The 25,864-nt window shown below is 40.5% G+C and overlaps 1 protein-coding gene across 2 annotated transcripts in view; it reads left to right on the forward strand.

Moving 5' to 3' along the window:
• The window catches only part of LOC119647243 (protein Shroom), a 780,388-nt gene extending 757,577 nt beyond the window's left edge, over positions 1–22,811 (forward strand). The window contains exons 7-9 of one of the 2 annotated variants that reach the window (XM_038048109.1): positions 5,247–6,915; positions 15,070–15,340; positions 21,008–21,181. In XM_038048109.1, the coding sequence (XP_037904037.1) occupies positions 5,247–6,915; positions 15,070–15,340; positions 21,008–21,030 (1,963 nt within the window). In that variant the 3' untranslated portion in view covers positions 21,031–21,181. Of the gene's footprint in view, positions 1–5,246; positions 6,916–15,069; positions 15,341–21,007 lie in introns of both variants that reach the window. The other variant, XM_038048108.1, reaches the window with a different exon arrangement.
• Positions 22,812–25,864: the final 3,053 nt, after the last annotated feature.

Below are 25,864 nucleotides of genomic sequence, written 5' to 3' on the forward strand. Positions count from 1 at the left end.
ATTGGCTGATTACGAAAAAGCCATTCTGTATGGTCGCAGGAAACCAAGTGGTGAAAACTATTCGAAAAACCTGAAAAGTTGGTGAAAATTTGCCGTGAAGGTTAACCTGAAAATTTCAAAGCTCCTCTTTGCTAGTCAGGATATGAGTCGGGACCTTTAGAGTTCTACCATCCCTTGCACCCTCACGACATTATAGCGAAAGATGTCCCTTTTTACTTTCAGCTTTGTTAGGTAAATAAGACCACCTTGGCACCCTCACGCTATTATATCAGAAGATGTCTCTTTTTACTGTCAGGTTTGCCAGTTAATAAGACCAGTTTTACCTTTTAAGTATACACGGAAAATGGGTTAACTCAACTCTTCAAAAAATGGCATACTACTTGATACTAGTCTAGTACAGAAACTGCTGACAAAGAAAACTAAATGAAGTGCAACGAATTCGCAGTTACAATGCAACTCAACTCCACAAGTACAAAATGGCAAAACTTAGTAGAATCATCAAATGCCAATGCACAAGTGGTCGCATTTGCATTGGTCATGCTACGTGCCAATGATGGAAAACTGTGGGTATCATCAATCTAATGATTTTTGATTCAGGACATGAAATTTCAAGAATACGAATACGTTGGCACGACCATTTACATCCAGCGCAGTATCCGCAGAAGTCAATTTCCGCGATAGCCGTGCGATCCCCGAAATCTGATAATCTTTCGATTCATATGATAGTATCTCTCTCTGCCATTTGACGATAATAATAATAATAATAATCGTTGGCGCAACAATCCATATTAGATCAGGGCCTTGAAGTGCGTTAGAGCACTTCATTCAAGACCGTAACGGTACACCACAGTACACTGTGGGAGGCAATGTGGTCAGCATTGCGCTCGCCCGAGATTATTACCCTGATTTGACTCAGGTACTCATTCACAGCTGAGTCGACTGGTGTCCGACATCCAATCACGATAACAAATTCCTCTGCCCCCAGCGAGATTTGAACCGCGACCTTCCGCTACGACAGCCCAGCGCTCTAACCACTTGAGCCATCCGGAGCCATCCATTTGACGATATTCCTGAAAATGTGGGTCCTCCTTAAATCTTGTAATAATCCACTGCGTTGACTATTTGAGCCACGCTGATACCTTGCCCCGTCTATTGAAGGAAACTCATATGTCATTCTCTCAACGTGATCGAAAAGTTTCCTTTCTTCAAGTTCCTGATTAGAAGAATATACACAGTCAAGTCGTCTGATGGCTTTGTCTACATTATTTACTTACATTGATTTTTCACTCACTTTCCAGCTCACTGCTAGCGTTGTTACAATAATATCCAAAAAAAATAATTAAATTTCGAGGAATCACATAAAACACGATTTTGAAGGAAAACTATAATCATATAATCGATTTTCCCCAAAACTCCAAAATAGAAAAAAAGATTCTCCCCCAAAACTAAACCGGCACTGGCCTCAAGCCTTCAGCTGTCGACATCAAACGAGTCCCCCCTTAACAACCGAAAATTCCGCAATCTTAGCTATCTTTGCACGATACTTGCATACATAAAGTAGCTGCAACTTTCAGAGACAAATGCTAAAAATGTATTTGTAATACACAGAATAATCAGGTCTATAGTAAAAGCAACAACAAAAACGTTAATGACCATTTTTGAAATGTTAGAAAATTTGTATATTAACCTTGAAAATATTTAAATAAATTTTAAAGTTTTGAGGGGGTTGAAAGGTTTGAGCGCTTTGTAGATAAAATTAGAAAATGGAAAACAATTTTTTCAAATATAAGTGAAAATCGGAATGGGAAATAAGAAATTGGAAGGAGTGTAAAGAGGAAGCTGAAGATACTAAAACCTGGAAAGGAAATATATTGTATATTAGAAACTGAATGTTCTCGTCAGCTCGCCACCGGAAAAAGGAAGCTAAGAGAACTTCAACTCAAAATTGTACCTCACTTCCGTGCATACCATATTCTGGAAACTAGTTGCTTTGTGCGAGACGATTAAGATGGAAAAGATCGCATTTAGAGTATGTCTGTAAGCAGGGTTAAGTATCTTATGGATGTTATCTGAAGTCTTTGATGAAAATGATGTCGGAACATCTAAAAATTCAGTCTTTCTTTCTTCGCTGACGGCATTTGCAGGCTTCGCGAATCTGGGAACATTATCCAGAGGCAGAGAATGCACAGACGCTTCGTTGAAGAAAACCTTACCAAGTTATCTGAGGTCTGAGGAGGCCGGACAGCTCCATACGAAGTGCAAGGCCGTCTCTTCTTCCTCTTCGCATGGGCTGCTTATGGCCGAGACCACGACTCCGATTTTTTCCATGTAATAGTTTAAGAGGCAGCCCTACTAGGATTTCCATGTCACACTTCTTAAGAGACAAAAAAAACGCCGCTCTAGCGACCCAAGGTTCCTTCGCAAAGATTTTCACATGCCGGCAGAAGTTCAAATTTCTTCATTCGGCAGCGTGCATCATTGCCATTTCCCCCTTCAGAGTAGATTTGACAGTAGATGGACGGATGGCAAAAGCTGGTTCTGCCCCCACCGTTGTGGTTTCAGGACCTTAGGGAGCCTGTCTGTCAACTTCCTCATTACCAGCGATGTTTGAGTGCCCTGGCACCCACATCAAGAATTTTCCGTTCAGTTGACCAAGTTCCAGCAGCATCTGATGACAACTCAAAACCACCACTTATGAAGCAATTTACTTCCTCTCACGTGGTCCACGGAACCCTCTTTTTGAGTTAAACACACGAGTTTTTAAAAAAAAAGATTGGGGAAGGGTCCGTGCAACAGAGAAGAAGTAAGTTGCTTCCCAAGCGGTCCGAATGCGGATTCAGGACTCCCTGCATCCTCAACAAGAAAAGGAAACATTGATTAAAATATAGTTTGAACCAGACTAAGAAAGCAAGGGGTTATTTCAGCGTTGCAGATTATAAACGAGCTGCTAATAAGCTTTCTTCTGTAGTATCGACTCCATCTGTGGTCGACGCCAGCGATGAATCCAACTAAACATGAAGGTCCCGGAAACAAGCTCAAACTATTAATGAGAATCTAATATGGTCTATTCAACCTGAAACTAGTAGCATTCATTATGTACGTACATTAGTAATTTGGTAACGACAACTGAAGAAACCACCATATTAAGGCATTGCTTTCCAATTTATCTAATAGCTTTCAAGTAAGTGACTGTAATCTGTAATAATCTATAATCATTTATTGCTCAAACTTCTTATATCTTCATGATTTCACAAAGCGTTGTTATGCATAGAAACCACGAAATACTATTTATCCTACCTCAACCGGGTGGTTGCTAACACATTGCACCACATTATTTGGGTAAAGTTCTTACTCAAGAACTAAAGGTCGTATATTCTCTGCTGGAAGGACACCGAAATTACCCAAGATCTCATTAAAATTCCCAATAACTGGAATTAGCTATATTTTCGAAAATACAGAAATGTTACAAAATAAACATGACTTTGAAATTTTCCAATACTCCAATATCAATAATTCAAAGGGTTTCCCACCGACGACGAATTCTTACTAACCTTGCCCCACATATACCAGAATAGATAGAATACAAGTACAAGAAAAGAAAACATTGAAAACCGAATACCAAGCACACCTTAAGCAAGTTTATTTGTTGACTCAAAAGTATCTTTTTTGTTGTGTAAACAAAATCCAAATGGTCCAAACCATATCAATCGAAACACGAAAAGTACATCGAATCCCATTCACCAGTTTTTTCAGATATATCCCCGACCAGATAATAAATAAACGCTTGCCAAGATAGCCCTAGAAGATTTGGTATGTTTGGAGGTATTTCGTAAGAGAATTTATTTATATTTTTTCTAGTGGAGTTGAAGATCATCATATTTGAAGAGCATTAAAGTATCTTCCCGTGACAAAGAGGACCTGCCGACAATTTTAAGTGAATTTCCATGTCAATTACCAATTTACCAACTGCCTGTGGCCTTCGAGTTGTACGGAAAGGTGTTTCTGTGCATAAGAATGGTAATTGTAATGATCGTAAAATAGTCAGGTTGCGTCACTCTGTAATGATGGTTACATCGAATGGATTAGTTTGACCTGAAACTGGAAAAGTGTAGCTTGTAGATACTCTGCAGGTTTCATACGAACATGTCCTAACCAGCCACCTCACATTGCTCATTAGCTCTCTGTTGAGGTGCAAAATAGTCTTCACTCGGGGCAACTCGAGGTAATTGGAGCAATTGCAGATATTAGATACAAAGTATATGGCAACGGATTGGAAATCTTATACTGATTTCAGTCTGCCTTGGGACTATGCGAAACTCGCGCAGCACTCACTGTGTAAGAATACAGACAGCCAGTAACCATTACTCAAACCAACGATACGTGTTAATACATAATTGCGACCATGCATAATTTTCAGCTCATCGAAGGTTGAACTTTATATGAAAATTTGACTCCATAGGGTAAAAGCAATGACATTATGTTTTGGAGAACGTTCGGGTTACCGATCAGTTCTCGCGGTATAAACTCCGCACAGCACCTTGCCATCATTGATTATCCATACAACATTCGAAAGGATGATTCCACCGATTCCGCAAAACAAGTCACGATCCTCACACTCAACACAAAAATCCCCTCGAGAAATATTAACGCAAGAGCACAAAAAATCAATGAAATTTCACAATTCCAGTCACAACCAAGAAAGCAGAAATTAGTGACTATTAAACACAACTATTTCATTGTCCTATAATTTGAGATAAGTTAATTTAGTTATTACTGGCTGCATTTTGCAATTTATCACCATATGAGCCCGAATATTTGAGCGTTGCAGCCACAATAGATTGTCGGCCCAGGGGATTAAAAGCCTTTAGTGGCCCAGTGGAGTGATTTTGTGCTAAGAACATAATGAAAGCGTGATGTGGTTAATATGAGTTCACTTTTATTTGAAGAAAAACCAAACAATTTGGAGTCATTTGTGCCGAAGACGAAATACCTCAAAAGTTATATTGATAACAGCAGGTATTCACTCGATAATTGAGTTATTAGAGTGAAGCAAAGAAACTCAAATTTCGTGAAAAACAGATTTCAGTGCAGTTTGCCAACTTGCTGCTGTGATGGCACAACCTTGTGTCATTTAGCGGTTGCATGTACTTAACTGGAATTGGGTCACTGAATCGTTTTTCAGCAAAAAAGTATTGTTTACTTTCCAAAATTTATTCTACTCACACTAGATTATTCTTTCTTTCCAGGCGCAATTCAAAGGCATCATACTTACCACGACAAACAACCGACAAACTCATCAATGCAACTGACCCAGATCATGGGAGCTACAAGCTTACCCTCACCTCGAATGAGGACAGCATCAATCACAGCAGCTCATCCTACCATGAAGACATCCTTTCATCCAAATGCAACAACCTGCCTGATGTATTGCCAGTGGGTGTTAAAATGCAACCTTCGCCACCCTCGTCGTCATCCTCATCACCTCGCTACGGATCCAATAATAACATAAACATGGTCACTCCACCACACACTGCACCCGCACTAATTTCAGGAGGTTACCCAATGAAATCCATGTTCCATTTTCAGCCTCCATCATCACAAGCTTCACATCATCAACACCACAATAATCGCCTCGCCACATCCCCAATCGCCACCAGTCCACCCTCATATTCGATGGCGGCTTTAAATCGAAGCACGAGCTCCCCTATGAATTCAAGTGATTCGATCAGTCCTAAATACATGTCCCAGTCGACAATTGATTTGAAGAAAACGCATATTTTCGAATCAACAGAGGAACATGCCAAAGTACTGTCCCCCGCTCAGTCGGAAAGCAATATCACAGCCCAGGACAAACCTCGGTCGCCATATTCGTCGAAAAGAGAATACCGAAAGGCTGAGGTTGCGCGTAAATTGAGTTTGGAAGATCAGAACAAAGACGAAGGCCGTATAGTGAGAGCCGAGTTAGTAAACACAGTGCTGTCCTCATCACCACCTACCACCAAATCAGAAGAGAAGGCTATTCGCAAAGACAGCCTCCGTGGAAACATTGAAAAGATTACTCAGTTACAGTCTAAACTCATGTCCGCCCATCTTGTAGAAAACGGAGCAGATCGAACACTTCTAGGTTACACATCGAAAACCGTTGAAATCAAATCCAAAATCATTGAGAAGGAGCCAATCAAAACCCCTGAACCGAAATCTCCTCCTCCTCAAACCAAAACTGTGTCTTCTCCTGTACCCGAAACACCAGAATCCGAGAGAATATCACAAATGGACACAGAAATAGATGGTCTAAAACTCATGCAAAGAACTGAAATCATCCTGCGATTGAACGCTCCCACCATGGAAGCAGCCTCGCAAACAGATGAAACCCTCGAAACAGAGCTCTCTCGCATAAAATTAGGAGATGCGCCAAAACAAGATTCGGATGAAACCAAAACCGAAGACTTGAAAACTCCCCCGCCAATTGAATTGAGACCCCGTCAAAAACATCCTGAGGAGATTGATTGTGATAACCTTTCAAAGGACCTAGTAAGCCATTTGTCCCCATCAGATAAGCTACATCAAATTTTGGCACCAAAAATATTCAAATCGACCGCGGACTATGTGAACGGTTTATATAATCCAAAGATTATGATGCGACCGGTTAAAAGGGATGTTGGCACTTCAACGCCCGGGTCCAATGAAGGTGATACCACCCCTGCTGATGATAAATCTGATAAGTCTGTTGGCTGTGAACTTAAGAAATCTACTAGTTTAGAAAATTCGATTAAGTTGGAGACGTTGAAGGATATGACGACGAGGAGTTCGTCACCCACTGGTGGAGTTGAGACTAAAGCAAAGATTGTGACGAGGTTTAGTCAGGAAGTGACTTTGGTTAATGGCGGAGATTGTGGCGATTTAATGAAGAAGAAGGTAAGTGCTTACATTTTTAGTGGGGGTAAGTTTTCTTGAAATTTTTCATTGGTTTTGAATTCAGTTCGTCAATATTCCCGAAAAAATCGATTTCTAAAGGAGTTAAACAACTTGGAATTCCCCGAAAACTCAGTCGCCGACCTGAAAGATTACAGTCTATAGACACTTTCCAATGAAAATCTTGCACAACTTCTCGTTCTGCAATAGCTCGACAAACTTTGATTATGATAGTCAACAGCATTATACCTCAATTTTAACTTAGGCTTTGAAGCATGCCGGGATATATCATTTCAAGATAATAAAGGTATCCGATTCGCCAATATGGTCATCCTTACGATCATCCGGAATACTGTAATTTCACTTAGAAACTCATGCATAGCTAAGTCTATCAATATCCAATATCTACCCTACAATATAAATCCCTCTGCCACCAGTGAAGTTTCAACAGCAACCCTCCGTTGCAAAAACTTGGATATGTATTACCAATGCCTTGGGTGCTGCCTTCTTATTTAAAGTACCGTGCTGAAGGCTTTAAATGTTTCCTTAAAACAGATAAAAAATTGGAAGCGTTTTAAAGAAAGACTTAGCGCCGGTATTCGCCCAAACGCGCACGAACTTTTTATTCTACTGCTTCCTTTCAAAACACTACCTACCAAGCACTCCCTTGAACAAAACATGCACATTTGAATTGTATGCTGAAAATTCTGGCGGGGTAGTAAACCTGGTGAATTTGAATCTGAAACGGTACCCCAAGCCCTCACTCCACTTGCGTACCTGGGGTCTAGATCGATGCCTTTCTTAAGCATCATACTAGAAATGTCAGAAGACATGAACATACCTAAATCGGATAGGGGAAACGAGCCTCCCCTGTCATCTGATCGAGTGATAGAGGTTATCCATTCTTAGGGGTTAACATTCATTGGGACTCAAGGATCCCTGCCGATAGACCGCTTTTTAAATCGAGTGAAACGTTGACATCAACGCTGCCAGGTTGACATTCTAATTGATCAGAAACCATTTTCAGGATTGATTTTCGGACATTGGCCTCTGAGAGCGGATCAGTAAGCGCACCCAACAAGGCAAAAAATAATTCGAAAAATACTCCCGGACGGTTAAAAAATGGTTTATCGTCTGCATCCTTCGTAAAAGATGAAACTTTTGGAAAGGCTCCTCTTGCGCTCGAAGTTGACGCAGGCCTTGTCTCCTATAGCAATAGTTACCATCAGGGAACCGAACGGTTGAGAACCTGCATAATCGTTAGATTTTACAGCGAAATGTCATATCATCCTTCTCCTTTCGATAATTTTTCCAATTGAACAGCGAAGCTTCCATTAGAGTCAATTTATTTAGAATACTGGAACTGACGCTAACGCGGACGCAAATACTAGAAATACCTCGGAATAAAGTTTTCTGCTTCGGCTAAACTTGGCGAGGCCTTTCAAGCCACAGCGCATAAAATTGTCTTACACAGACAACGCCCGGTGTGAAAAACCGCTGGCAGATCGTAGGAAATTTTCCCGTCGTCTTCTCAGCATCAAACTTCTTGCACTCATCAATTCGACTGGTGCACCTATCTAATATTTCTGGCTGGACTTAGAACCGAAACTTGGTGTTCGTATTCAATAGAAAGGAGCAAGGATCAAGGATCGATACTGTCACTGCCACTTTTCCTTTCCTTCAGGCTGAACAACGTACACGTCTCACGGCCCAGGTCATCGATGTCGATGTTAGCAAATCAATTATTGGAGGTACGCTTTTCACTCCCTCAATGCCGATGGTAAAATACCAATTAAACAGAGATACCTATCAATTTCCTTACCATTGAAAACCTTCTCTATAGTGAGGCTGATCGGATCCTGCCTTTGAAAGTCATCGTGAAGTCGCGAAGCGCCTTGTCCTCGCCAGTCACCCTAGTAATAAAATCTATTAATGTGTGTCTTTCACTTGATACGCGTAAGGTGGAAAATCCCACGTGAAACGCGCTATCCTACTACTACGATCCTACCTGGAGACTGCTTTCTAACAAATTTTAGTGGATTAGGCATATAAAAACTGCCTTCAAAGTTCCAGAAAGGCGGCTCTATCATCCCGTGACCATGCTCTTTGGGTTGAGAAATGCACCTCAAACCATGTAGCGGTTGATAGGCAGTTATCCTCCTCATTACAGAAATGTTTGGTCTGCATTTACTGCTCGCATGTTTCTCCGCATCCGGATATTGAACCTCAAGAAAAACAAGCTCCTAATGAAAGAGGTTCGATACTTGACGCATATCATCGTGGTAGAGCGATGAATACCAATTGTCAAAGGGTGGGTACTATTTCCAGATTTTCACAACTTACCTACGGCAGTTTTTTGAAATGTGTGAATGCACTTAATCACAATCCGCTAATTGCTCCACTGACACTTCTTCAGGGGTAAAGTGAGTTTTGCTGGTCTGAGGAAGCGCCCTACCCGTTAGTTGCGGCAGCAATGTTAGATAGGTCTCGCATCCGCTGAATGCTAAGCCTGCACTCAGTATAAACCAGTACCACGATGCTGATCAGGGCAGCATCGTGGTACTGGTGGTACCATGGTGGTGGTTCAAATCGATCCGTGTTCGAAGAAAACCACGACATAATGCCTACAGGTAGGTACTCACATTAAAGCCCCATGACCTTCGTAGTCGGAGGATACAGTTAAGTCTCCCTTCGATTATGATATTGTAAACTTCTCACCATACATTATGACGCAAGTCAACACTATATAGGAACAGTACTGATGCAGGGGACAGAGGGAGGAGATGAAGTTGCTAGCATACATACTATAGAAGCTTACTTAGGCTCAGCGAACCTACATTTACAATTACTGCGTAAAAATATCTAGGAGCACCGGAAACAGAGCGCAACGTTGGAGTGATTCAAAATGAAGATATACCGCTCTTGACTCAAACAACCAATGAAGCAGTCAGAGCTCCACCATAGACTGGCCAGATGGACACTGAAACTTCAAGAATTTTCGGTCATCATCACAGATGGAAAAGGCTCTAAACATCTTGTGCATATTCTTTATCTCGCAGATATTCACCAGCAGAGGTGGATGCTTCAAAGAAAAGCGAGAACACCGTGATTTCGCAACATAGCTGAAAGGTGGGTTGGCCTGAGGTACAGTGGACAGATGTTGTTTCATGAAACTTCAACCAGTTGGTTCATTCAACTGCCGTTCCCCCTTGTTGTCAACATGTCCACGGGTGATTGGTCTGAGCAGCGACTAAATTCTCGTTCGAAATATTTTCAGGCCAACGTACACCGATGACACATCGCAAGCAAATTTTGACAAAGGCTTGAAACTTTTGAGTAACAGTGGTGATCACTTTCATGTACTACTCCCATATATCAATACAGGAAGAATACTAACTGAACACTCTTAACTTGATCATGGTATTGAGAAAAATGCATTGTCAGGCAAGGCAGCGAAAACGGATCTGACGCTGTTAATGCATTGAGGGACACCGTCGACAGGAACCACGGTTCCTAGACATACAAATTGATCAACACCTTCAATGCTCTGGGAACCTTAGTTTTGCTGGTTTTTTATATTCATCAGCGTAGTCGAGGTGCCTGCCATGGTCCATTGAAACCCTCCACGTCTCCGGACAAAGCAACGAACGTCACCGATAATGTCAGTGACAACCTACAAACCTGACTGAGTGTGCTTTGGATGTCAAATTTCTCCTAGATTTTACCTCGGGACAGCATCTGACATTTTTCACCATCATATGTCACTCTGATAATAGCTATTAATTTCTCCGGAATGCCCCCGAAGCGGAGATCTAAACTCCGTAGGGTGTTGACGTGGTCAATACAGAAGAATCCTGAGCGGAAAGTAACCTAGTCTCTGTCATTATTTTTGCTATTATCTTAGCAGTAGTAGATCTAGAGCAGCGCTAAATAGTTCGGCGGAGAGACCATCAAGCCCAGCGGCTTTACTTCTTTTGAGTGCATTGATAGCCGAGATGATTTCGCTTCTATTCGGGGGAGCAGTCCCTATCGGCATATTACGGTGACGAGATGAGGCATAACTTCACCGGATGTGATATGGTTAAATACCGTGATAAAACGTTCCTTCCACCTCTTCCACTGTTCCTCGTCATTAACACTGTATGAAATGCTGCTTATCTTTTCGTTCAACCATTTTGAAAATTTCTTTCTTCGTGGGCATGAGTTTAAACTTCTCATGGAAAAATGAGGCAGTGGACCCATACTGCGCATTACCGTGCTTAACAGCAGATCCTCATTCTGTTCCCTGATTCCAAACAAGTAGCTTGGTGATTTATATTGTATTATCTGAGATTCCATAACATAGAGTGGGTCGTACCGTTCTTGTCTAATTTGAAGCGCTGTGCGGACTACTCTTATATATTTGATAACATTTTAGCCGCCAGCGCTCTATTATTATATACCTTGGTTGCTGCAACTTCTCATGTGATTTGAAGTTTAGCCTCTGGTCGATCATTTCAACTAAATACTTGAGCGCAGGCTGGGAATGTACTGTTGTTATTCCCACTTTGCTCTTCATAGACGTGTTTTTTCTTCCCTTGGTAATAACTACTACTTCCGCCTTATGTTCTCTGAGCGATAGACCAGCATTTTCTAACCAGAACTTAATATCATAATCTTGTTCATTCACATAAGGTTCGACGTCTTCGAGAAGGCGTGCAACAATGGTCATTCCAATATCATTCGTCATTCCAGGCCACACCAGTAAGGAGATCTAACGTCAGCACCCCGTTACACATAATTATCCACAATAGTGGGCGTAGAAGAGACCCTTATGGAACTCTGCATGTCGTTCGGTATAGTTTCAGCCCTTCATATGATTCTCAGCGCAAAAGCTTATCGATTAAGACGTCTTCACCGATACGCACCAGGTATCCCGGTCCGCCTAAGTTGATTAGGGACTCAAGTATTTTACCCCTTCTCCCGGAATTTAAGACATTCTTCACACCGAGTGTTATCATTGCACAGAATTTCTCCTCTTCAAGTACGGCTTTAGATATGTTCCACCAGGTTAACTACATGAGTCGTAGACCTCCTCTTTCAAAATCCAAACTAATTCTCGAGAAACCGCCTTCCTCTCCGGCAATCGAAAATAATCTTTTATAGATTATTATAGGACGAAGGTTGACCCAGAGGTTTGTTTGTCTTGGAAATTAGTATTAGTTTCTGCTTTCCATTGTGTGGGAGATGCTCCTTCTTTAAAACATGGGATAAATGCCTTGCCAAACATATGCGGCGATATTTGGACTGCTGCCTTAAGAGCTTTGTTCGGGATGCTATCCAAGCCAGGCACTTTATTTTCGGCTATTTTCTTCGCAGCTTCTAGGACCTCCTACCCCTTATCATAGGAGCTTCGGTGGTGCCTATCGCGACAGTTACCAGTACTCGCATTCTGTGGGAAAAGCTTTGTCACTATTTCACCCCCTTTCTATCTGCTTGTCTGTCTTTCATGCACACCTTTTTCAAAAAGGATGTATCGATTGGCACGAAATCTGGTACGAAGGTGATGAATACATGAAGTGAATAACATCACTCTACGTTGGGCTGAAGGGAGGTCCGTTTGTCTGTCTTTTCGTCTGTCCGTCTGTCCGTATGCCAATATGTCCGTCTGTCCATATGCCTGTCTGTTTGACTGCCTTTCATACATTGAAAGCCCACTCATTCAGTGTGTCAGATTGCTCTACGTTGGATTTAAGGGGGCTCTCCATACATTCAACGGAAGTTGATTTTTTTTTACCAAATATATCAAATAGAGTATCAAATGAATGGCCCCGATTGGTTATTTTCAAAGCCGGAATTGGTTTTGACAGTGTGGGGTTGAGAGCGATAATTTCTTTCACGGGCCCATTCTCACAAACTACCAAATAGAAAAAAATTACGAAGCTGGTCATATATGCGGCTTATAATTCCCTCCATACCGATATCTACTCAAATAAAGTTAATAATAGTATATTACTGTATTTTTAGAAAATTGAGTGGAAAACTCCCTTAAGTGCATCATAGCATGAAAGTTTGATGTTTAATGAAAATTTCACTATTACTGATTTAGTAGCTACTTACTGATATAGTAGCTCAAAGTTGTCTCTATTATATAGGTTTACTGCAACCCAAAACATTGAATGTCAATATCTCATTATAGAGAGTAGTCTGACATGCTAAATGCATATACATTATGAGCTATGAAGAAATGGAACAGTTCTATACTCAAATATTCTTACAGAAGAAATACACAAAACCTTTCATACTTAAAGCGCTGAGCTTCCGGTTTTCGGCTTGATCTATTTTTAGAATAGCTTTGTACTTGTGGTTGACTATAGTCAAACCGTATCGTAAGAGCCGATGTACCCGGAGCGTTCCGAGTTCTGCGTTCTTTGTAATAAGGACTTCCTTAACCAGATCCTGAGTTATGTGAACTTAATTAAGGTTTTTTTTGCAGACGATATTTGGGGCTTCCAATCGTAAATATGGTTTGAACAGACAAGTTGACCTAGTGCACTGTTGTGATTTTTACAACACGCCTTTTTGGCTCAGTTCTAACTAACAAGCATTGTCAATTGTAACGCCGGAGGCACTCCTAATCTCCTCTATCCTGCTACCCACTCTTCCCGTGTGTTTTTTCATTTGACTGAACGCTCTCTACAAACGATATCAACCACTGACCTAAAAATTACATAATAAAGACGCAGTGAGCTCCTTCCCATAAAACACTGATCAAATCTAGTCTTTCCACTGTTAATTCAAGACTACATTCTTGTTTTTACAGTTAAAGTCATAGACCTCCTTACCCGAGAGAGGTTTTCCAAAAATGTCCGGTTAATCTTGTGGGCGACAATGCGAAACAAAGTCGTTGATAATTTAAGATCACCAGAGGAAATACATAAGATCTGATGGCTAATTTGTGTAGCTTTGTTCTAAATAAGAATAAGTAGGAGCCAGACTGTCTACAAACTTGTTTACAAAGATTCATAAACTTGTTTGATAAAAAGGCTCTTATTCCAATAATACTAATCCAATCTAGATTTCCTCTTTCTCATCCATTTTAAATAATATTAATGTATAAAATAAATTTAACTTTATAGTCAATTCGAAGAAATTCATTGGCCAGACGTCATCAAGCCGGATTAGTCTGAATTCGTTTAATATTTCGATGAACATTCTCCAAAACTAATTAAACCCAAAAAGTATCTTATCTTAATAAGACATTAAGAGTATACCCAGAGAGCATTAATTCGCCGCTTTTAATATATTGATCCCTTGACACATATTCCTTGTATTCATGAGAGTAAATGCAGAGCTTTAGTAGTTTTATAAGACTTTTTTTTGCATATATAAATGCAAAATTGTGTGAATTAGTATAAATTAAACGATCCGTGTGTATACGATTTCCACCATCATTATGGTACCATACAAAGAGGAAGGCTAGAAACGAGCCGGGTCTAACATTTTCCTGACTAATTCAAATGCTTTGTGTGAAAATTCAAGTTTTTCGTGTAAAATAACATTTTTATTTTTATATAAACTATTTTAACCCTGATCTCTCACGTAGGTGATCATGAACTGCTTCGATGTGGTTATAATCGTTGGTTGATGAATTGTATTTTTTATTTAAATAAAATTGAGAGGCGGCTGATTTGAAACGATTGATCATTGGTTATTGTTTCTATTTTAAGCTAATAATAAGAGAAAAAAAAACAATTAGTTGGAATAATTTTAAAAAAAGTTGTCATCAAGGTGCAAAGTCAAGGAAAGCATCCGGCGAAATTTGTCATGGATATTTCTTGCAAAATGTTAATTTTATGGAAGCAATTCTTGAAGGTCAATGGGCTGTGCTAATGGTCTGTGTTATTAGTTTGATGAATTAATTTTCAATATCGGGGGTAAGATTAATTATTCTGTTTCCTGTTTAACTTTAGTTTTTTGCTCGAGTTTCCAAAATCTTATCTTGGCCACAATATTTCTCTTTCATCTTTACTAACTTGCACATATCTACAGAAAATAGTGGGCTCTGCTGCATCCTCTTGACAGTACACTTACTACCAGCAGCTAAATCACGGAAAATGCTATTTTTTATTACTAATTGTATTTCATTGTCCACTCATTGCTTTTATTGCATTTTAGGAGGAACTGATCAATCGCCTAACGAAGAAACTGTTGGTGCTTAGCAAGGAACAAACTACGATTGCTGAAGAAAGTTCGACAAATGACCAACTTGGGAGTGAACTTGCTACAAAGGTGGCCGAGAAATTGCGTCCCATTGATGCTACAAAGTTCCGAGCCTATATCGATGATGTGGGCCATATAACGATGCTATTACTATCGCTGTCCGGACGTCTAGCCAGAGTTGAAAACACACTTCACAATAATATTGAGAATAGTGCTGAAAAAGTAAGTATAGATAAAGCTTCCGGGAAAAGATTGTGAAATGTTTGTGATTCTTGGTGTTGAAATAAAGGAAGAAGAAGAATGAGCCTTTTCACTGTAAAAATGGCCAATATCCTAATTACTATTCTGCTTCTCCGCGTAATCTTCCAATTTTGAAACGAAGAAAATACACATTCATCAAAATTCATCTCGCAGTGGAGCAAACATATGATAGTCGTTTAGGGACAAGTCGAAAGGTCGAAATTGAAAAGTGAAAGATCTCGCGCCGAAGAAAGCAGCAAGTGGTTCCAAAAATACTGTATCTGCTGCAATTAAAAAAAAAATCTTACATAAAAAAATTAATTTCATCAATTATTTATCATAAAAAGGGGATGTTCAAATGCTGTGGAGAACAAATATTCGAGTTTGGAGGATGCCTTGAGGTTCCCCCTTTTGAAGCAAAAAAAAAATGTATGGATTTATGAATTCCCCGCAAATGTGCAGATTTCTCATGTCCAAACGTATGAGGATGTGGTTAGAACAAATAGTGCAGCTTCCGTGGATAAATGTAGTGTCATCTACAGTATTTCGGGAACCAATTCTTACTTTCTTCAATGTGAAATCCTCTAAATTATAACTCGTTTTATCATCGCGTAGTTGAATTATTTCTAATGTTTGGATTAAGCGTGGTTAATTGTTATCCACATTCATGCTTAACCTTTGATAATTATCTTTTATCTAGAGTAACAATCTCAATCTCACATTACTCAAAATTTACAAAATCTACTGTGTAAACAGAGAACAGGCATTCATAACCAGCAAAAAAATATAATTAAGAGTCGAGCTGGATTCCATCAGGTACCAAAAAGAGAAACATGAGAAAAACGAAATTTAGAAAACTAACCGTCCAAACGGCAACAGGGCACACTAAGTACAAAATAAAAGGCGGAAACATAGAAGGAGCGCCAAAAGTGACAAAATGCATATATTGAAGAGGAGGGATAATAATATAATAATAACATGAGGAAAATGCAGGATTCAGCAAAAAGATAAACGGCAAGGAAAATCTCGACCCATACGAAAGCTGTACTATCTTTGTCGATCGTGAATCTAATACTGGTTACACACGTTTGGCACTTGCCGCAAACTCCAAATCTCCACAGACAAATGTTGCCATCCAAGTGCGGCTATGTTTTCGAAGCAGGCAAGCAAATTCCCTTTGATTTGTTCAAAAAGCCCACACTTGATCAGATCGGCGGCAAGCGCTTCCTCTATCCACACTTTTGAATTTGGGGTAGCTTGTTGAGGTTAAGCAAAGATTTGGATTCGGCATAAGTGGTTTCCCCCGAAATTTGATTTTTGGTAACTTTTTTAATGGTACCCCAAAAACCCAAAAAGCATGCAATACCGACGTTGAAAAGTTACAAAAATAAACGGACGGCCAATTCTTTTACAGGCTTGGGAGTGACACTTGTGGCATGTCTCCGAAATCCAAGCGACCACTGGATCCGTCATGATTTTTGGGGGAATTATGGCGTCAACTTTCCTGCCTTCTGATTTATTGTATAGGAACAGAAATGCTAAAACCCGTCTTCGTATGGTAAAAAATCTTTAGGTTACCCTTACTGTCAGCCTATGTGATAGCGACATTAGAATACGCAAATTGGTCATTCAGAGCTAATAGGAATGACAATAAGGTTTTTTTTTTCATATTCTGAGCACTTCCTTTACGACAGGCAGGAAATTCCTACCGGAACAGATCACACTCTCGGACTACACGATTATAGATTTTTTTGTAAGCATGGAACCAATTCCAGCTCTCACTCGAGTCGCGATTCCTAAGGAGTCCATGAAAATTTATTCCCCATAGAGAAAGCAGCCCAGGACAGGTAAACGGGAGACAAAAGGCTCAAACAGCTCTAAAGAAGAGCATAAAATCGGCTAAACGATCATGATAGAGAGAGAGTTTTTGTGAAAACACAAACTTGCTTGATATTTAACCTCGATGTAGTTAAAGTTGATGCTAGCTAAAAAACCTAAGAAGCAACTGGACAGTATGAGGAATACGCTGATAACGATGAGAAAGCGGACAGGCTAAGCCGATTTTCCAGACGTATTTATGTTAGTTAGTGTATAGTTCCTGTCGTAGTAGTAGAAGGAATGGGGTTTCTAGGTCTGCTTCCTAGGAAAACATACCGCGCATATTTGGAGCACCCTTGAATTCAAATAACCTTATGGTATTGAAGGTACTCTTTATTTTCAAATCAGGAAAACGCACCACCTGCACGCAAAAAGCTTCGGACCGAATAATTCAACCTCCTTTCTCCTGAAACCATTGTAATGATTAATCTAGCGGTACATAAGGAATATGATTCCAAGCGGCCGCTTCTCTCCAGGCAACGTACTTGCTAGAAAAGCAAATCCACGAAGATGGGACTTCACAAGTTGATGACAAAAACTGTGAAGGCGATCTCTGAAGGGAAAATCTTTCTGGGTATATTAATGGATCTCGAAGTTGCATTTAATTATGCATCCTTCGAAACGCTTAGTAAGAGGGCAAGATGCCAGGGATTCGATCTGCTCTGGATCAGTCGGACTCTACTCATGCTGATTGTCGCAAGGATGGCATAAATCGAAGCCTGGAATATGGTCCTCATTTTTCTATGGGGTCTGTCTGTAATCCCAAAAGACTGATGCCCATTTATCGACCATTCTTCTCTTTTGGTGATTACGGGAAAGTATAGCTTTTCAAAGACGAATCTGGAAACCACATGATCAGAGCAGCAGATGTTTTTCAAGGAACTTCCAGATGGACCGTATGATTAGCCGCCACTTACCTCGTGGTACTGGTACCCGGTCTATATGCGTCGTTGGTTGCTTTCCGTTTCAAATCCAAATAAATGGGTGCAGTACTCATAGCTCTAGTAATATTTAAGCAACTGAGCTTCTAAATCTGCGTTAGCGGCTTGCTGCTATTAGCAAAGTTCAGTCTCGGCCACCAGACGATGCAAGCATACATCAAAATGGGTTTTATTATGGATGTATACATCCAATGAATCCATTTTAGTGAAAACCCCAGTTCTTAGCTATCGCAGGATTTCTGGTATTGTCCCTGAATATGGTATTTCCAGCTTAACTTGGAGACGAAATGTTCCTCTAAATATTTGACTGCTTTTACCAACCGGATTTCCGCCCCTGCTAAGGTGCGTTACGTCTGGCTGTCCCACTTGACGTTCCTAGTGAATATAACTAGTCCAATTTTTCTAGCGTTCACCGTGAATTCATTACGGAGGTACCAATTTTAGATTACTTGTACTGTTGCATTCAAGCGGTCACATATTGTGCTGGCAATCTTGCCGATAACTATTGCGGCTAGATCGTACGCGAATGCTTGGGCGAAGACCTTTGTTTCCTCCAGGAGCCATACCAAGGTGTCCATAATCAGTTGCCCATAACAGAAGCGTCTCTCTGTGGACAACCCCTAAGACAGCCAGCCTCAATAGACTTTTGCCCGAGCAATATATGAATGTTTCTCCAATCTAGCATGTGAAGAATTCAACTGATTAACAGCAGATCGAATCAGTGCTGTCTTACCGCGTTGGAAATCGCCGCGAATGTGCCATAACTGAAGGCACTTTCCATGTCCACGAATACGCTTAAAGCATATTCTTTATTGTACATCGCCTTATCAATATATGCGTTTGCTTCTGGAGGGCTGTATCCGTGTATTTGCCTTTCTGGTAGGCATGTTGCCTACAGTGAAATGGGTACATAGGGATGTATGTATCCCTTATGAACCGATCTGCTAGTCTTTCCAGTCCTTTAGAAGTTAGACTGATCAGTCAGAAGTTTTTGCGTCTGTTTAGGTAAGTTTCCCTCGTTAAGGAATAAATATTACCTTCACATCACACTAGTTAATTGAAATAGAAGCGTATGGTAGGCAAGCACGGTATATACCTGAATTCCGAATATGTAGACCTAGGGCATCCATTCTCTCTACTACTAGATAAGGAATATTGCCATCCGGACCCGCAGGCTTGTATCTATGGAATGAGTTAAATGCCCATATCACACGTTCCAGTGATTCTACTTTGCATGCCAGAGTCTAATATTTCGGTTGAGGGCTGTATGCACCTGTCGGCCCCGAGATGATATGATGCGTGGGAAGCGTATTTCAAGCAAATTGTTTGCAGTTTCTTCATCGTTTTTTGTGTACGTCCCGCTTCATAGACGCGAGTAGCCCAGCCGCTGACTACGTTCTTTGATAAGGATCCACGTCAGCTTAGAAGTTACCTCAAGAGAATTGGTTTCTTCGCAAAAGCGTCTTGATGATTGTTTAGCCGATCTTTTGCTCTTCTTTAGAGTTTTTTGAGCCTCTTCGAAAGCTTCCCTCATGCTAGTTATGATCATCTGTGTTTCTCAATTCTGCAATTCCTGCAATGGATTTGATGCGTCTCCCAGGGATCGTAATTCGGATGCTTAGTTTTGTTTTGCACGTCGTCAAATCTGTCTTGGATTCCGAATTCCGAAATGGAGTGAATGCAGATGAATCTATGCCCATTACGAAATCAAGGCGTCTGTAATCCGAGAGTGTGATATCGTTACGATACTCTCCACTCTCCGACAAGAGCCGCAATGTCAGGGGATGCCACCGTGATGTCGATAACCTCTTGCCTGGCCCCGTTGACGAAAGTTGGTTCATTACCTAAATCGAGGATCCTACCAGATACGCCAGTAGTCCTGCCCGTCTCGTGTTGATGTTGGAACTTCCCCAGCATATATGGTGGGCGTTCATATTACATCCTGCTATCATTCCCATGCCTTTACTTTTCGCACATTGGTAAATTCGGATGAATATTCCACTGGGAACTTCGTCTACGTCATAAGGAAGATAAGTAGAGCACCACAGAATCTCCTTATCTCCCTGTCGACTTTTTATGATCGATTTGATCGTTGTGGTGTCGCCATCACAAAAGTCATTAACCAAAATAGCTTGGAGGTCTTTTGAAACCACCATACACTTCCACTGGCATACAACAAGTAAACATGTCGGAAGTTTAAGCCCCTAATTTCCTCACCAACAACCCACGGTGCTTGTATGAGGTATATACATGTCTCGCCGCTATTGTTCCAACGACTGATAAGTGGAGTCGTCGCTTTGCAATGATGCAAATTTATTTAAGGGATATTGCACCTCATCTATGTTTCAGATGAAGATGCCGTAGGCTGCACGTCAGAGAGTACTTGTGATGTGATGGTCCCAGGTCTCCAGTAGAGCCGGCAGCCAGTTTGTTCCCGAACCTTTTTAATATCCGATTCAGGAACGCCAATAATAAAAAAAGTTCCCGTCCTATCGACTCTTCCTCCTGCTTTGCTGCGTAACAATATTCAGGTAGAGGGAGAAAGCTCGGCAACTACTGTTAATACTCGGAGGTCTCTGTTTAAATAATTAAGTTTTTATAGCGATTCTGGTGGTAGCTGCTTTTCTCTAAAAAATTATAAGAAACAAAATCCTTTCCGGGTAAAGTTGAAGTCTTGGTGGTAAACCGTATGCACTTAGGGGTGTAATCCTCAATCAACTCTGAATTGAGGAGGACCGAAAACTCCGCTCTTTTATCACCAAGTTACAAATTTTTCACTTCAAATTTCAAATGAAATAAAATACATTAATTCAATTTTTTTCCTTTTTCCGTAGAAAATTCTCGAAGTGAAGCGTGATCGACTAGCAGAGCAACTGGAAGAGGCCAAGCGACTGAAAGAGGATATTGATCGTCGTGGTACTATCGTTAGTAAAATACTCGAGAAAAACCTGGCTGCCGACGAAAATGCTGACTATGATTACTTTATAAATATGAAAGCTAAATTGATAGTGGACTCTCGAGAGATAGCTGATAAGATAAAAGTGAGCGAAGAACAATTGAAAGCCTTAAAGGATACTCTTGTTCAAAGTGAATGTTAACTTGTTTTTCTTTGATCGTTTTTGTAGGCTTTGATTTGATTTTTAATCCATATTCTAGGAGTACTTTAAAATGTTATGCAATTATTGCGCGATACACACTATTACTCTTAAGCATTTGAACGAATATTGTTTGAATATTTTTCGAGAGTCTTTAAGAATCAATTATTTAGTAATTTTCGTAGTTGTAGACAGTAGGATACATCTAAGTCGACGCCCCTGTGTGTTAGGGTTTAGTTTTAATTTTGTAATTAACTTATGTATGTATATTTTCGCTTTAAGTTTAATTTTCAGATCGATTTAGAAGAAAATACTTCAAAAATTAAAGCTTAGTTATGGTTTTACACTCAAATGTAAAAAAATCAGAAAAATTTATCAATCGGCATTTAACTTGTAAAATTAATTGTTTTAAAATATTTTTGTAAATTTCAAACTACTGACGTTGTCGGCAGGCTCCAAAGCCTCGTTTGTAGAAAGGAGTACTATCAGACTTTCCTATAAATCAAATACATGACTTAACACTTTAAAGGACAGGGACGAGACCTCAAGCGACTTGCGAAAGTCCTTTGTTAGAAACAATAAAAATAGTGACGCATGCGCTTGTGCTGTAGTAAAAAAACGTTAAGACAATGATGAACCCCATATTCACGGAACATCCCATCACGGAAGTGAGAATCATTGTTGCAGCAACAAGTGAGAATTCGTCAAATAATCTAATAAACAAATAAACAATGTATAATATTTAATGTGTGTATGTCATTTCACCGAATTTTGATCGTTTTTATATTCTTTTCCCAAATTTCAATGCATCGTTGAAATACACTGGGAGAAAATATTAAAAAATTCACACAAAAATCAAATGGAAACTGAAATTTGTTATACGAGTAATTATCGGTTTTGAAAGAAAAGATACAAATAAAGCCTATCGTCTTGTCTCTGTCTTGATTCCTCCAGAATTTGTGGCTCTCCACCAAGTTTATTATCAGAAAACTACGTAGTATAATCACTCGATACTTTTGCTGTGAATAAACTAACTTCTGTATACGCAATAGTGAACTTTCAAGGACATTTTAGAGTTTTAAAGGAACCCAGTAATGATGTAACGTATCCTGTGCCTCTTATACAGTTAGAGATAATCATATACATATTCTACACCTATGCAGACATCTCGTACAGTGAATTTGTTAGGTGCTTTATCAGAGTAATGTTTGCCTTGGAATTGCATTTTCATATTATATTCTACGTAAATATTAAGGATTCAACGCAAAGAAAGCAAAATAACGAAGGGAATTTTTCATTTGTTTGTTTGCTTCTGTGTACTAAATGAGTAAAGTATGGGCTGCAAAAAAATTAGTAACAAGTTGAAAAATCTAAAAAAATTTGCTTGATTTTGGAACAGAGTGTAGAGAACTATAGGGCACAGTACATTTATAATTGATAAATATGTATTTTAAAATGTATGCCTTAAAATATATTGTATTTTGTGATTTTATTATATACTTATTATCAAGTTATAAAATATACAAAGTGATTGAAAATTGAATTGCTGCGTTTTAAATCCTAATTAGCATTAGCATATTTTATTTACTTAGCCTTACAAAGGGGCGTTCCCAAGTACCTACAACCTTCAATCTTAAACTAGTAATGAAAGCATGTCAGCTTCTAATATTGCCACACCACACTAGAGGTAAAAAATCTTAACATTTTATGAGATCTGATCCTGGAGACCGGCCCCCTGCGAGCGTAGGTGACATTGTTTCCTCAAAAAGCGGAATCGAAAATGAAGGAGTGCATGACATCAGGAGAGACGCTTCCGACCAGCTAACCAGCAGAAATGCAGATAGGAAGCAATTAAAACAAGATTTAATGAGTTTGATTCTTTGTTTTGTATATAAAAATTGAAAAAGTTTTTGACAAATCATAACTTGACGCATCCTCCGCGATGCTCGACTTTTCCTTCAAACATCAGGTACTGCTCCGGCGGCTGGCTGATTTTATCCAGCTGACGTTGTGTTTTCACTTTTTCGGCGAACCATTTGGGGAGGTTTCAGACGATGCCATCTTTAAATGAGACGGCCAGTCACTGCCCGTGGGCTGTTTTTACAAATCTAAATGTCTTGATCACAACAGCCTTTCGGAACCAAGGTTTTGCAACAGCTATCTGAGAAGTTTTGTGTGATACAAAACCTTATTAGAATCGATTCGATGTCTGTCTACCCGTCTGTCTCTTTTTTCTTGAGGAGGTGGAAATTTCCAAAAGACACTTGTCTGGACACACCAACGTGTGGGATTTTTGCCCACTAAAACCACCCCCGACTCCCTCCCTGTTCCGCGGAACCACCACAAGGTATTACATCACGGGGCGGAGTCAGCTCATTCTAGCTTAGTCACCTTTCTTCTATACGCGGGGCACGTGACCACGCTTTTCTCCTCTCCTCTGCCTTTCGCAGTTTGGTTTGGATAGATGGAGTTCACTGCATCCCAATTTTCTTGATGTGCTACCATTTTCGGCACCAGATTTTCTAATATCTTAAATCCTATAAATTCCTCCTTTCTTCCATAAATCTCGGACAGTGGAAGAATACATGCTCTGGGTCCTCTGGGACTTCATCGCAATTTGAGCAGTCGGGTGAGGTCTCCAATTTAAACCTGTGAAGGTATTGGAGATATCCTCCATGCCCCGTGAGAAACTGGGTGAGATTATAATTAATCTCACCATGTCGTCTCTCCAACCACTCCTTGATGGCAGGAATAAGCCTATGAGTCCACCGACCCTTTCCCGAGCGTTCTCACCGCCCTTGCCACCTATTTATGGATCTCTCCCTTTCAGTCTTCTTCGTCCGCGATGAGGAAGAGGTTGGCTTCGCATTGTATATGTTCGGCATCATTCCAGAGATGACGAATGCTGCATCATCTGAGACAGTCTTGAAGGCAGAGAATACCCTCAAGGCTGTCCTCCTGTAGACTGGACTCAGTTTGGTAGCGTTCCCTGACATCCGCAACGCCTCCCTTCAAACTGGGGTCGCATAGAGCATGATCGAGGTCACCACCCTGGCTATAAGCAACCTATAGGTATGCCGTGGCCCTACCACGTTCGGCATCATCCTTGCCAGGGCCATACTTACAGTTGATGATTTGTTGCAAACATACCGCACATGTTGCTTATAGCTAAGCTTCTGTCTGTCCGTCTGCCAGTCTGTCTGTCTGTCACATCCGATTTATTCGGAAATGACTAGAATGATTGTCACGAAAATTGGTGAAAACGTGTGGTCTGTTGTTGCCTTTTCATGCAGTAAGTGGCACCATTTTATGTTAAGTTTGAGTATGTAACCATGTCGGCTAGAAATGAAAGGGTTCAATTAGTACTGGTCTCATATTTGATATCAGATGGAAGGTAAGGGAGCGAGGGCCTAAAATATGACCCTCAAAAAGTGTAATGGGTCTCGATCTCAGAACCTATCCAAACGACAAATCTGAAAAAAAAAATCACAGTGGTGTATCTAAACGAAATCTAGGCCTCAAAATACATCCTGTTCCCATATTTGCACAAGTGAAGTTAATAATACAGGGTGCGGCAGCATAACTTCCTTTTTTAAAATGCGCGCCACTCAGTTAGTTGATGTCATCGCGGAGCGCTAGTGGTCTCGTTCAAGAGGGGATACTGTAAAGTTTTGTCCCGACACGGTTCAGTCGTCATCATGCGTTGGAATAGTGAGGAGCGTGCCTTTGCCGTTGAGGTTTACTTTTCAAGCGGATGTTCGGTTATTGCAACACAGCATGCATTTCGGAATCGCTTTAATTTAGCCCCGTGGGCTCCCGTCCCAGACCGCAAATCAATTGTTACATGGGTCACTATATTCAGACAAACTGCAAGTGCGACAAAAGGAAGAACTGGAGTCCCTCGGCCCGTTAGATCACCTGAGAACATTGAAGCAGTGAGAGCGTCAATGTTGCGATTGCCACGGCGTTCTGCGCGCAAACACGCATCTTCCCTTGGACTATCCGATCGTTCTGTGAGAAGAATTCTTCGTGATGATCTTCATTTTCATCCCTATAAGATGGCGATAGTGCAGGAACTTTCTGAACGTGACTTCAATTCTCGGATGAACGCGTGTGAGCTACTTCTTGATGTCGTTCCCGAGGGTGCTATTGTTTTTTTTAGCGATGAAGCCCATTTTCATTAGTGTGGGTCGGTTAACAAACAAAACATGCGCTACTGGGCTGACACCAACCCTCGAGAATTGCATCAAAAGCCTTTGCATTCACTCAAAGTAACAGTGTGGTGTGCAATTTCCTCAGCTGGAATTATTGGTACCTGGTTTTTTGAGGAAAATGAGGTTACAGTGTCAGTGAATTCGGACCGGTATGTAAACATGCTACAGAATTTTTTTTCTCCCACGGCTAGAAAATTTGGATTTGGGGGACACTTGATTCCAACAAGACGGTGCAACAGCACACACTTTAAGAGCATCGATGGCTGTTTTGAGGGAACACTTTCCAGAGCGCCTTATCTCAATTAGAGGCGATTTGGAATAGCCGGCACGCTCTCCCGATCTGTCCCCTTGAGATTTTTTTCTATGGGGTTTTTTGAAATCC

The sequence above is a fragment of the Hermetia illucens genome, chromosome 1 (assembly GCF_905115235.1).
Source record: "Hermetia illucens chromosome 1, iHerIll2.2.curated.20191125, whole genome shotgun sequence".
NCBI lineage: Eukaryota > Metazoa > Arthropoda > Insecta > Diptera > Stratiomyidae > Hermetia > Hermetia illucens.